At 52.2% G+C, this 12,004-nt stretch overlaps 3 protein-coding genes across 3 annotated transcripts; 2 read left to right on the top strand and 1 right to left on the bottom strand.

The window, feature by feature from the left end:
- Nucleotides 1–313: 313 nt before the first annotated feature.
- On the top strand, nt 314–2,560 carry CkaCkLH20_04187 (MFS sugar transporter; the record flags this gene model as incomplete). Its single annotated transcript, XM_038886906.1, has 11 exons — nt 314–495; nt 552–574; nt 644–941; nt 1,025–1,050; nt 1,109–1,138; nt 1,230–1,549; nt 1,661–1,730; nt 1,803–1,880; nt 1,951–2,059; nt 2,118–2,147; nt 2,200–2,560. 11 exons carry the CDS (start codon nt 314–316, stop codon nt 2,558–2,560), a joined length of 1,527 nt encoding a protein of 508 aa, XP_038747610.1.
- A 1,623-nt stretch (nt 2,561–4,183) lies between these two features.
- CkaCkLH20_04186 (uncharacterized protein) lies at nt 4,184–6,804 on the top strand (the record flags this gene model as incomplete). The annotated part of the gene is made up of 5 exons (XM_038886905.1): nt 4,184–4,271; nt 4,330–4,989; nt 6,262–6,372; nt 6,436–6,481; nt 6,540–6,804. The coding sequence occupies 5 exons, from the start codon at nt 4,184–4,186 to the stop codon at nt 6,802–6,804; spliced, it is 1,170 nt and encodes a 389-aa protein (XP_038747609.1).
- Nucleotides 6,805–7,124: 320 nt separating this feature from the next.
- On the bottom strand, nt 7,125–9,590 carry CkaCkLH20_04185 (proline racemase; the record flags this gene model as incomplete). The annotated part of the gene is made up of 4 exons (XM_038886904.1): nt 7,125–8,208; nt 8,269–8,392; nt 8,991–9,127; nt 9,205–9,590. 4 exons carry the CDS (start codon nt 9,588–9,590, stop codon nt 7,125–7,127), a joined length of 1,731 nt encoding a protein of 576 aa, XP_038747608.1.
- Nucleotides 9,591–12,004: the final 2,414 nt, after the last annotated feature.

The raw sequence follows: 12,004 nt of genomic DNA, 5'->3' as shown, positions 1-12,004 counted from the left end.
GGGGTTCCCCTTCCCGCATAACCCGCAACCCCGCACGCCACGGTAGTATTCTCTGCCAGGCTGGGCAACCTGCGAGTAAGATCCAGAACAGACTCTCGACGGTGATTCGATGGTCGGATGTTTAATGTCGAGGAGTTTGGCTCAATTGGAGGAACCTCTGGGGTGCGTATCCGCCGCGAAATGAGAGTCTTGAAGATCTTGCAAGATGACCATATAGTATTTGAACGTCGTGATTCCCCATCAATACCTTGAAGGTTTCTATGATTCCTCATCTCGAGAACAAGGACTTCGCAATATTCTCAAGCGAGCAACCATGGCCATCGTTGGCGCCAAAGAAGAGCACGTCGATCCGCAACTGACGCGGATCGCCCAAGACGACAAGAAGATATGGTACAAGAAGCCAAACCTGCGCTTTCTCTACCTCATCCTCATCCCAACCGGCCTTGGCGTGGAGTGGACATCTGGCTTTGACTCTTCCATGATGAATTCCCTTCAGTAAGTTCCTGTCGAAACGCTTGCGATGTGTCTGATTCTAACCGCAATCCTGGCAGGGCCGTTGAGTCTTGGTTCGAATGTATGCAACAAACCCTCAGAACTTTCAAGTCATATCCTGCAAATAGCAATACTGACGGGTGTTTTGCAGACTTTGGTCGCCCGAACTCCTCTAGGCTAGGTCTTCTGAACGCGATGTACTCTCTCGGTGCTCTCATGGCAATCCCCTTCGTTCCTATCGCGTCGAACTATCTGGGCCGTCGGCGTACCATCCTCCTCGGGTCGTGGATCATGGTTCTGGGTGCGGGTCTCCAAGCAGGCGCTCGTAACCAAGACATGTTTTTGGCGTCTCGCTGGGTTCTTGGCTTTGGGATCCCCTTCGCAATCATCAATGCTTCTTCTCTCATCGGCGAACTATCATATGCGAAGGAACGTCCTGTTATGACCAGGTTAGCGATTTCCCCGTTACTTGGTTTCGAATCCGTGTAGCACACTTGTGCATGATAAGCAACTGCTAACAACCGAACTCTAGTCTTTTCAATGCCTCCTGGTTCGTTGGTACGTTATCATGCAAGACCCCTGGTTTTGTAGTTCTAAAAGCACTAACGGCAGATAGGCGCCATTATTGCGGCCGGAGTCACCTATGGTGAGTCGACTCTCATGTCCCCAGGCTGTTTGCTTGTTTCTCCCGTACTTGTCATCATCCCTTAATGAGATCTTCTGACCGTGATTTGTAGGTACCTTCCAGATGTCTAGCACATGGGCATGGCGCATTCCGAGCCTTCTTCAGCTCGTTCCTAGCGCGTGTCAGATCTGCTTCATGCCCTTTTGCCCAGAGTCTCCTCGATGGCTAGTCTCCAAGGACCGTGGCGATGAAGCATTCGCCATCTTACAGAAGTACCACAGTGAAGGCCAGCATGGTGACGAGTTTGTTCGTCTTGAATTTGCTCAGATCCAATCCACCATCAAACAGGAGAAGGAAGTGACAAGCAAGTTCGCCTGGGGTGACGTCTTTCGCGACGCCGCTATGCGGAGGCGGTTCATGATCGCCGGCATCGTTGGCTTCTTCACGCAGTGGTCGGGCAACGGACTACTCTCTTTCTACATGAAAAAGGCATATTTAAGCTGGATACCTTTAACTTTTATCAGTTCTCTAACTCACTTTTAGATCCTCAACCTGGTCGGAATTACGGACAACCGAACTGTTCAGAAGATCATTCTGAGCAACACTTGCTGGGGTGAGTACTCTGCTCGGCATCTATCCCGATCAGCTTCCTCGCAAACCCAAGACTAACGTAACTCGTTATTAGGACTTATCAATGCGACCCCAATCGCGCTGATTGCACCACGGTTCAAACGACGTACCATGTTTTTAGTTTGCACGATAGGTAAGCATGTTGCTTTGTGCTCTTGGACTGCCGTTGTGAATAAGAAGGCGATCAACTGACCAATATCTAGGAACCGCCTGTGTTTACACCGTCTGGACTGTTGCATCAGCCAGATTTGCTATTGAGAACTCTCGGGCAGCCGCTATCCCAGTTCTGGTTTTTATCTACGTATACTCACCGTAAGCCACACTCTTTGGGCAAGATTTGCAAAATTCATTGACTGACCAAACTAATCAGGTTCTACAACATCGGCTGGAATGCGCTTACGTATGAATTACACCTACTCGAGGCCTCACATCAGAAGCTAACACAACATTAGATACACTTACATGGTTGAGATATTCCCATACAGTGTTCGATCCCAGGGCATCGCCGTTGAGCAACTTACCGTACGATTCGCCGTTTTCTTCAACACGTATGTAAACCCGATCGCTTTGGACTCAATCGGCTGGAAATACTACATCGTGTACTGCGTGTGGATCTTGGTGGAGATTGCCACAGTCTGGTTCATCTTCCCCGAGACACACGGACGCACCCTCGAAGAGCTCAGCTTCATGTTCGAAGGCAAGGAGGTGCAGGACAAGGTGCAGAAGAACACTCAGAAGGTACTTCAAGTCGAGCTTGAAGACATCGCACCCCGAAGAGAATCGAGAGAAGGGACCGAGAACCCGAAGGTCTAGTTGCATCGAAGATTCGGGTCGCCGAGAGAGCGCCGTTCATCTCCGAGTTGAAGGACTCTTGAAAGCCTGGATCCTTAGGCCGTGGGGTGGTGTGTGCTAGTAGTATCTGTAATTATGAGGGCATTGGGTGCGGTAAATTGGTCGTCACGATGCTTTTTCGTGCTCGCTCATTCGGCAGAATGGAGACTCCAATCAACTGATAACTTGGGACTGCATTTCTTAAGAGTGACGTCAACGTACACTTAGCCGCCATCAGGCCGCCCCGCCGAGACGGGCCGGGCGGGCCCGCTTCTTGCGGAGGTCAGCTCCGTCCGGAGGTCTGGTCTTCTGAAACTACAGCTCCCGCTTCGAACCAACCATGAACTGCGAAATCACCAAGAAGTCGTATCTGTCACTTACAAGTGAGGCGAGCTGAGATGCCATGTGGGTTCTAATACCGTTCGTAGAATGCCAGGAATTCAGGTCCGTCGCACGGGCACGCAGGCCAAGCATATTGTGGGGTGAGAGGTCGTTCGAATGAGGCAATGAAGAGCACAAGCTCACTGATCGGCAACCAGGAAGCAAACCGGAAAGCAGCTCCGATGAGCTCAGTGTCACTTAGCTGGCTGGCGGTTTGATATGAATAATCTCACTCTTCGGACCTTGTATGCAGCCCATCGGGAATCATCCGTTGGCGAAGTTACGTCCGTACATAGACATCCGGGAATGATCTACAGGCTTCGCCCGCGGCTTGGTAGCGAGGTTACTCTGCATCTGTTGTCAGCCGCGTCATCTTCCGCTGTCCATCGCCTGTAGCTGAACCCAGTCAATCAGTGAACCCCTGTGAACCGTATTTATGGAAATGCGATCTTGAACTCGTGCCTTTTTGACCGGGCGAAGTTCAGGCCGGAGCAGCTGCTCCTTACTGCTCGTGGCCCCTTGCACGGTGTCCACCTGATCACGACGCGGGATGGCGGCGTGGCGGTCAACTAAAACTTGACAGATAGCGAAACCTGCCTCCGTTTGTCACACCAACGGCTAGGTTTCAGGGTACTGGGTGACGACAACAAAACGTCAATGAGGGAAGTCAAGTCAATAATGTGCGTTGGGTTTGGAGGGTCAAATGAACGTCCATATCAACATGTTATCTCATACATAGTATTTCGTGACGCGGTCGCATATTTCCACAAATCAATCCAGTTACCCAAATTTTTCTGTTGTATTTCAGAGCTCACCCCCAACCTTTAGCATTCACGATCTTCTCAGGATCTTCCCAAACTCCAAAGATACTTCTCACGCACGCCCAAACAACAACACCCAAACTCTGAATCTGGGCTACGCTGCAACCTTACTATACTACAATTACCCATCTCAACTTCTGATATCCCTACATAAAACATGTTCCTTGCATCCAGAGCTGCCCGCGGCAGCTCAGCTCCCGCGCGCATACTGTCGTCTCATGCATTCTCGGCTCGAGCAGCGGTGCGGATAGCGCAAACATCCATCTCAACGCGTTGGATTCAAAGCACGGCGGACCGAAGTCTCGCAAAACCAAGAAATCCAAACCCCACGGACAGGCCTGCCTATGACATCAAGCCACCAAGGGATACCAATTTTGGCAGCAGTCGCTTTACAGACTTCGATCTGAAGGGTCGAGTTTTCATCGTGACCGGTGGTGCGCAAGGCCTAGGGTTGAGTCTGGCAGAGGCGCTCGTCGAAGCCGGCGGCAAGGGTACGCTCTTGAGTTGTCACTGACAATGTCTGAAGATTTTAAGCTTACATCTCACCAGTCTACTGCCTGGACCAACAAGAATCGCCCCATGAAGACTTCGCTAAGGCGATGGAACGCGTCGTCCCTGAGTGGGGTGGTACTCTCCGCTACAGACAAGCAAACGTCGTAGATACTGATGGACTTGACGAGGTCATCTCTGGTATCGCTCTGAAGAACGAAAGACTGGACGGTGTGATTGCTGCGGCCGGTATCAATCAGATCACACCTGCCATTGATTACACCGTCGAGGACATCAACAAGATGATGGCAGTCAACTACACCGGAGTTTTCATGACTGCGCAGTCCGCGGCGAGACAGATGATCAAGTACAAGTGCCACGGCAGCATCTGCTTGATTGCCAGCATGTCGGGGTTCGTCGCCAACCACGGCATGCTCTCACCCGTTTACAACTCTTCCAAGGCCGCTGTTATTCAACTTGCTCGGAACCTGGCCATGGAATGGAGTCCGATGAGGAAAGATGGTTCTGGTGGTATCCGGGTCAACTGCATCTCTCCTGGACACATCATGACACCAATGGTGGAACAGAACTTCAAGGAGGTGCCTGGTTTGAGAGAAGAATGGGAGGGCCATAACATGTTTGGAAGGCTTGCGGACACGACTGAGTTCAAGGGTGCCGGTTTGTTCTTGATGAGCAACGCCAGCACTTTCATGACTGGCAGTCAGCTTGTCATTGACGGTGGTCACACGGCATGGTAGGCCAAGCCGTGTTATCCAATTCCAGGGACTGGAGATGGATGCATTTCAGGTTTGTCTCTGCGAAGCGATAGATGTGTTTGGGGTTATCTTTGGCTTGGTACCTAGATACAGCGATAGCATCGGAGCAGCGGAAGGGCAGGACTTTCAATATTCCACTTCCGTATTTTAATTTAAGATCATGTACATTCTGGCCCAACTCAGAGAGATCTACTCTTGTGATGAAAATGTCCACGAAAGATGCCCCTTTTGTTTGGTTCACCACATGTTTACTAAAACAGTCCTCATGGCAAATGAAATCGCAATGATACCCCCACCTGATGTCTAGAGAAAACAGTGGTGTTCTCATCAAATGACTCAGATGTCAATGCCTCTGACCTGTAATGATCAAACTTTCTTGAAGCTGGATTTCTTCACAATAACGCAAGTTCGCCTGTCGAGACGCTCCAGCGTGACCATGTAAGGTCAAAAGAAACCGCACTCTGATCGGCAGTGCTCTTCTAGTTGGCCGACCTAACAGTCTAAAGAGTAACTCGGGAAAGTATCGGCATGACTCGGAAAGTACGGGCAATTTTCTGTTGTCGTTGTTCCTGATCGCCAAACCTTCTCAAGCTGGAGGGATTGTCGGGATCTCCATTACATAACCAGACACCGGAAGACTTTGGATTCCCAATCCCGATGTCAGTCCACCTTGTGTTTGTGCGATTCATTTCTTCGAAAACACATTTCTTCACGGAGATTCACTTTACTTAAGATGACCTTTCCAGCCCTGCCTGCGCGAGGTTCATATACAAAAGCCATATTCTCAACCGAGAGTCCTAGTCGTTTCAGACTGCAGACATCCTCATGTCCTTGTTGTCAATGAAGTCAGATATCGAATCCCAAAAGCACCATGTGCCAATAGCCCAACGGATGGCGAACCCGGTACGTTAAACATCAGCGTAGAAAACCGCGGGAATGAAACCAGACTGACATCCTCGTCATCAAAGAGCCCACTTGGCCTCGGCGCCTTTTCAACAACTCTAATGACTCTGTCTCTTTCTATGATGGGCTTACGAGGAGTCTCAAACCAAACCGTCTTCATCGCAAATCTATGCTTGCTCGCCGGTATTGGTTTAGTCATCACAGCACAATGGGAGATGGTGAGAGGAAACACATTTGCTTATACCGTATTAGCATCCTTCGGTAACGAAGCCTGGCTTGATTCACGCAGTACTCAATCTGAACATCTCTCCAGGCTTTTACTATGGCGGTTATGGCCTTCTGTTGCTTCCCTCAATGGGCATTGCAGACGCGTACGGCGGAAAGACGACCGAGTACTACAACGCTTTCGGTTTCTACCTGGTTGGTACGCTTTCGCCTCATGGTTCTCTGAGCATCTTGTACACAAATTTACTAACATGGTTGTCAGTTTGGTCAATTTTCAATCTCTTCTTCTTCATCGCCTCGTTTGCCACGTGAGTAGGACCTCCTTTCAAAGAAACTCCGTACACCTGCTAATGCGGAAGGATGTAGAAACGTCGCAAACATTGTAGTGTACGGTGGCCTGGAGTTTTCCTACATTCTCAACTGCTCCGCCAACTTCGCCATGGCTGACGATCATGCGGCGCTGGGCATAACGCTCACGAAAGTTGCCGGAGCTTTTGGGTTCATCTCCGCGCTGACTGGATTCTATACTCTGGCGCATGAGCTATGCAGCGAGGTGCTGCCGTTTGAAATCCCGCTCGGTGATACATCCCGCTTCTTCCAGAAAGCGGATCCGCATGCACATCGCAACTAGAAGCTCTTTGTTCATTCCCTGAATTGACCGACATCTTACATCGTAAACCGCCGAGTCAGACAGCTTGCTTCAATCACTGTCCAGCTTCAATCTTCGTGGTGCCAGCATGGTATGACATTTCTTTGGTTTCGTACGGACAACGAGAAGGATGTTATGATTGATTGCGAACACCGCGGGGTTTGAAGTGGCCCGAAGCGTCGGGGTTGGATTCGGGGGGACTTCGCCGAATGCAAATCTTTGTCCGGGCTTTGTGTGCAAAACCCTCGTCTAAAGTCGAATGAAAACCTTGAAAAGATAATAAAAGCCCGCGAAGTACACTTCTACACCCCGAGAGCCTGGAAAGAGAAGCCTTTTCCAACCTCGTCGTCTTCCTCCGCCACAAACGTGCTTGAACCGGTATAAAACGCCCGCCCACTCACTTCAACTCTAATGCCCTGCATCTTACCGTAATCAATCTTTTCCACGGCTTTACCGACGAAAGCACTCTTGAAACCCCCCTGCGCTCTCGAAACGAGACTGTGGTACGTCCAGCTCTCACCCAACTCTCTTTCTCCCTTCGCAACAGCCACCGCAACTCGCGCTTGTACCACCGAGCCGGTCGGACTGCGGTCAATCTGCTGGTCCGAGAAGAAGTAAACTCCCGTTTCGGCTCCCTTGCATCCCGGTGCCGCCGGAACCTCGTCGTCGCTCCCCGCGTCTGTGACCATGACCCCGTAGATCGACTGCAGGCGTTTGTCGTCCGGCAGAGTCAGCCGTGTCCTCAGCAGGGGACTGGCATCGAACGACCGTTTGATCTTCTCTGCGGCGTTCCTGAGCGCGGCGAAGTTGGGCTTCGCTAGCGAAGGCGGAAACCCGAGAGCAGACGCCGACACGATGATGTAGAACGCGCCGCCGTAGCCGACGTCGACCGTGACGTTCTCGCGGTCTCCGAGCTCGGCCCAACGCAGGTCCTCGGGGATGAAGAACGAAAGATTAATAGCGGTAGCGAAAGTTGGGATGGAGAGGAAGGTGATGGGCCGGTTCATATCCGTTCTGTAACCGCCGTCCGCCTTGACGGCGGGAACCTTGATGCGGACGACTCCAACCGGTGCGTGGAGTCTCACTTCGATCTCTTGCGTTTTCGGGTCGAACTCGAGTTCTTTGCGTCGAGGGAAGATGGTCTCCTCAGTGCAATCGACCAGAAACCTGCCGAGCGCGATGGTGGCGTGGCCGCACATCATGCCGTAGCCTTCGTGGGTGAGGAATAAAGCCCCCATGTGAGCTTCTCCAGAGTCTACTAGCTCTGTGCGAGGTCTCAACGCGGCGCCGTACATGTCCTGATGGCCGCGGGGCTCATAGATCAAACTCCGGCGAATGTGATCGTGCTCCGATTGAGCCAGGCTGCGCTGCTCGAGCAGCTTGCCGCTATTATGGTATCAGTAGCTACCGATGGATTCAGGGATTCCCGAAGAAAGGTCGACGTACGGGATGTCGGGGTAGCCGGCGTAAATGATCCTCGCCGGCTCTCCCGAGGTATGCATCTCCACGGTCCGGATCTCGGACCCGACGAATGGGCGGATGAATGACGGTAGGCTCATTGCGACGGCGCCTTGTTTGTATTGGATCGTAGCAGCGCGGTGCGTGTTTGATGCCGGATGATGAAATGATTGCGGTGTTCATGAAACGTTGACGACTGATACTTGGCCATAACATCATGTACTACCGTGCGACCGCCACGGCGTCCGGCTCCACTTCCCGGCCGCTAGGTGCCGATGTCGGGATCGGCTACCGATCTTGGCCCGGTGCAGCACCCGGGGCTCGCCGTAAGCAATATTATCCAATCAATATTCCTCATATTATATGTACTTGAAAATACCATCTACACGAATTACCAACTTATGCGCTCGCTCGCCCTCGAATGCCAAGTATCACTATCTAACTTCTCGCTCTGCCTGTGTCCTGTCTTGTCATGTCATCAAGGATATCAACGAGATGGCTACTACTGCTGCCGCAGTCAACCGCGAGGGCGGGTAGACGCATGAAATCCCCGAGCGGCTTGCGGTTGAATTTGTGGTTTGCGCTGTTGCCGTCACTGTAGTGTCTCGAGTTACGGTGACCGTATCGGTTTGCGGGACTTTTGTGTCCGCGTCAGACATGAGAGACTCCTCCGATGATGATTCTAGAAGCTTGATTGCGGACTGACTTACGTGGATATGTAACTCGGTACCAGGTCATGGGCAGGACATACTGCTCCGACCTCGCGATGCAGAAGATGATCCTCCGCGCGTCGTCGCTGCCCTTCGTCTGTATCACGGTGACCGTGTCGCAGGTATTGCTCGGCCCACTGGATTCTGGTGAGTACATATCCTGTGGCTGCTTGTCTACAATGCATCTTGACAGCAAGAATGTCCGGTCACATACCAATCAGCCAGCCCGCTGGGCCCAACGGCGAAGTTATTATTCGCGCCGCCGCAAACCGTCGCGAGGTCGCAGTTGGCGTTGTTCCGGGGACAGCACACGCCGTAGGTCTCGTCGGCAGCGAAGTAGGACTCGGACGGGCACGTGGCGGAGACCCAGGTGTCGGAGGCGGTATACCAGCCGATGAAGTTCGTGCGGCCGTCGGAGGATCGAGGGGGGCCTTGGCGGGCTCTGAGCAGGCGGTGCGTAACCAGGTCGCGGTCTGGGGCTGGGGTCGTGACGGGGGAGGGGACTTGGGGAAAGCGGCTTGGTGTTTCGGGGCCGGTGATGGTGCTGGATGCTAGGCTGGCGAAGAGGAGAGTGAGGTGCAGCGGAGGTGGGATGTGCATCGTGAGCACGATGGCTGCGGCCGCGGCCTCATTGAGATGATGAGACGGCGTGGTACGGTGACGTGGGCTGGAGTTTAGAGCAAGAAGCGTTGGGGATCTTAGTGACCGAGGCAGATGAGGAGGATGATTTGGCCTTTTGATTGCTTTTTGCACCTGTGTTGAAGAGGAGGGGGGCATCTCCGGAACATCGGGAGACGGGATCCTAGACTGCAAATGCTGAGCGTCTGATCTTGACTTCGAACTTGCAAAATCGGGAGGGACCAACTTGGGAAACGCGTATGTGGAGGATACGGCCATGCATTTAGTGCCTGGGTATGGATATGGGTAGAAAAAAGTGCCGGCTCGACGGCATGGTTTTACGATTTCAGACTTGAGAGGAGGCCGTGAGCTTGTCTGGATGTGGTGATGAGTGATACGGCGACTGCGCTTCCGGTTAAGAAACGTCTGATTGAGCCAGTCTTCCGCAGTGTTCTAGAGCTTGTCTTGCCGTATTGATGTAAATAGAAATAAGTATAAACGCAACACGAAGTTTGGTCTAGATAAGGCCCGTCGTCAACGGCTGGCGATGTTACTGGCCTCACATCGGTTTCTTTTCCGGATCAAGACGTCCATGACAAGCTACGACTTCAGGCGTAAGCAACATAATACCGCCTAACCCATCTTCAGGATAAAAAATGATTTGAAATGTCGTCGCGTCCATGGAGTAGAGTCGTCAGCTCTACCCGTGCCCTCGTGTCACATCGCGAATCGGAACATGGGACCGAATTGGCGGTTAGTATGTTTCCGCGGTGACAACCGGTAAGTGCTCGCCACTGGACTGTTTGGGCAGCACCCCATTGCACCCGAACACTCGATAATCCGATGTTCGTTGGTTTTGACTTTTTGGGGGTGCGGCATGAGGACGGATATAGCTTCCCAGTTCTGGACCTTGCTGGTACCCGCCGAGTGGAGGGACGGTGGTTTGCGAGTAAGTCTAAATCCTTGGGCCAAGTGCGTAGTGCTGGGAAAAGATTTTGAGGTTGTGTTTTGCGTCCGAGATCTGGGCCGTGGGAGATCGAGTTTAGATCGCTGCCGATTCGGCGAAGCCAGCCGAGCAGCACCGTCCGATGTCAGGTAGTTAGGCAGCTAATCAAACAAGCTATTTCAATAGGTGGAATCCCTTGCATTCAGACTGTGTAATTTGTTGACGCTGTAAAGTAACGGGTCGTTTCTCATCACCTCTGTCATGGTAGCCATCTGGTAGCTCTAGTCACATTGTTATCGTAGGCCTCTTGTCGGTAGCTCGAGTATCAGTTGTGTCCCCCTGATATCGGGTCTTCAATACCAAGGCAACTACAGTCCTCTGTTCCAGAATGTGTCAAACCGCCGATCCGTGCCAACATAGAAGCAAACGTCCGGGGACGCGCGTTGACCGTGGTGTTTGACTGGAAAATGATGAGACAAACTGCAGGTCACAGCAACCTGGCCAATGCAAAGTGCCCCTCATGGTCACAGTCCAACCATTCAGAAAGACAGCTCAAAGCAATTTAGAATCCACATCAAAAGTGCTCACAACGCGTCAAAAACCAGAAGGAAACACATCCCTCACCCTCCGACGTCCCGGCGACAACACCGCTCCACACCGGCCGTCGGCCCCACAAAACAAGACAGAGTTTACGGAGCCGACAGTATTCCCACGACCAAAAAACCGCCTGCCCTCAAGCGCGCCCACAAGCGCAGGCAGAACGAGGCAACCAAAACCTCTGCGGCCACTTCACCAACACAGTCTGTCCGCCCGCCTCAAAATCCTCAGGTTCTCTCTCTCTTTTCTCTCCCACACATCCCTAACCACTCAGATTCACCTCGGGGGAAAACCCCCAATCACCGCCGTCGTCCGAGAAAATTCGCAAAACCCTCACGACTCGCACAACTTTGACGTTATCATCGCCAGGCCCACTGACCGTCCGTCAAGCGGGACATCCATCGCCGAACCATCACGGCTGATGGTACTATTTTGCCCCCTTCAACTTCGCCGCCCACGACTCACGCTACGTTTATCCGATATCGCATCAGTCGATCTAGACTTCTGCCCTTGGTTTGGATCCAGGGAATCCCTGCACACCACCGAGAACTTGACCAGACGCTGATTCAGCCACAGGATTCGAGTGCTAGCCACAAAATCAAGCGGAAGAGCCGCATCGGCTCCGTCTGCCGTCTGGAATGGTCGCGCGATAGAGGCTAGCTAGCATCAACATCGGCTAGTACTACGACGCAGCATACGGCATTTCACCTCACGGAACGCTAAGGAAGAGTATTATACATCATATTTCTACAACTCGAATGGTGCTTGCTCGCCTAGCTAGTTGCAAGCTAGCGCAAAATAGATGCTCTCATACCGCGGCATCTGCGAACTGGGCAATCAACTCCTTGCGTAT

The sequence above is a fragment of the Colletotrichum karsti genome (genome assembly GCF_011947395.1).
Source record: "Colletotrichum karsti strain CkLH20 chromosome Unknown Scaffold11, whole genome shotgun sequence".
In the NCBI taxonomy this organism is placed as follows: domain Eukaryota; kingdom Fungi; phylum Ascomycota; class Sordariomycetes; order Glomerellales; family Glomerellaceae; genus Colletotrichum; species Colletotrichum karsti.
This window is presented reverse-complemented; position numbering and strand designations above follow the sequence as displayed.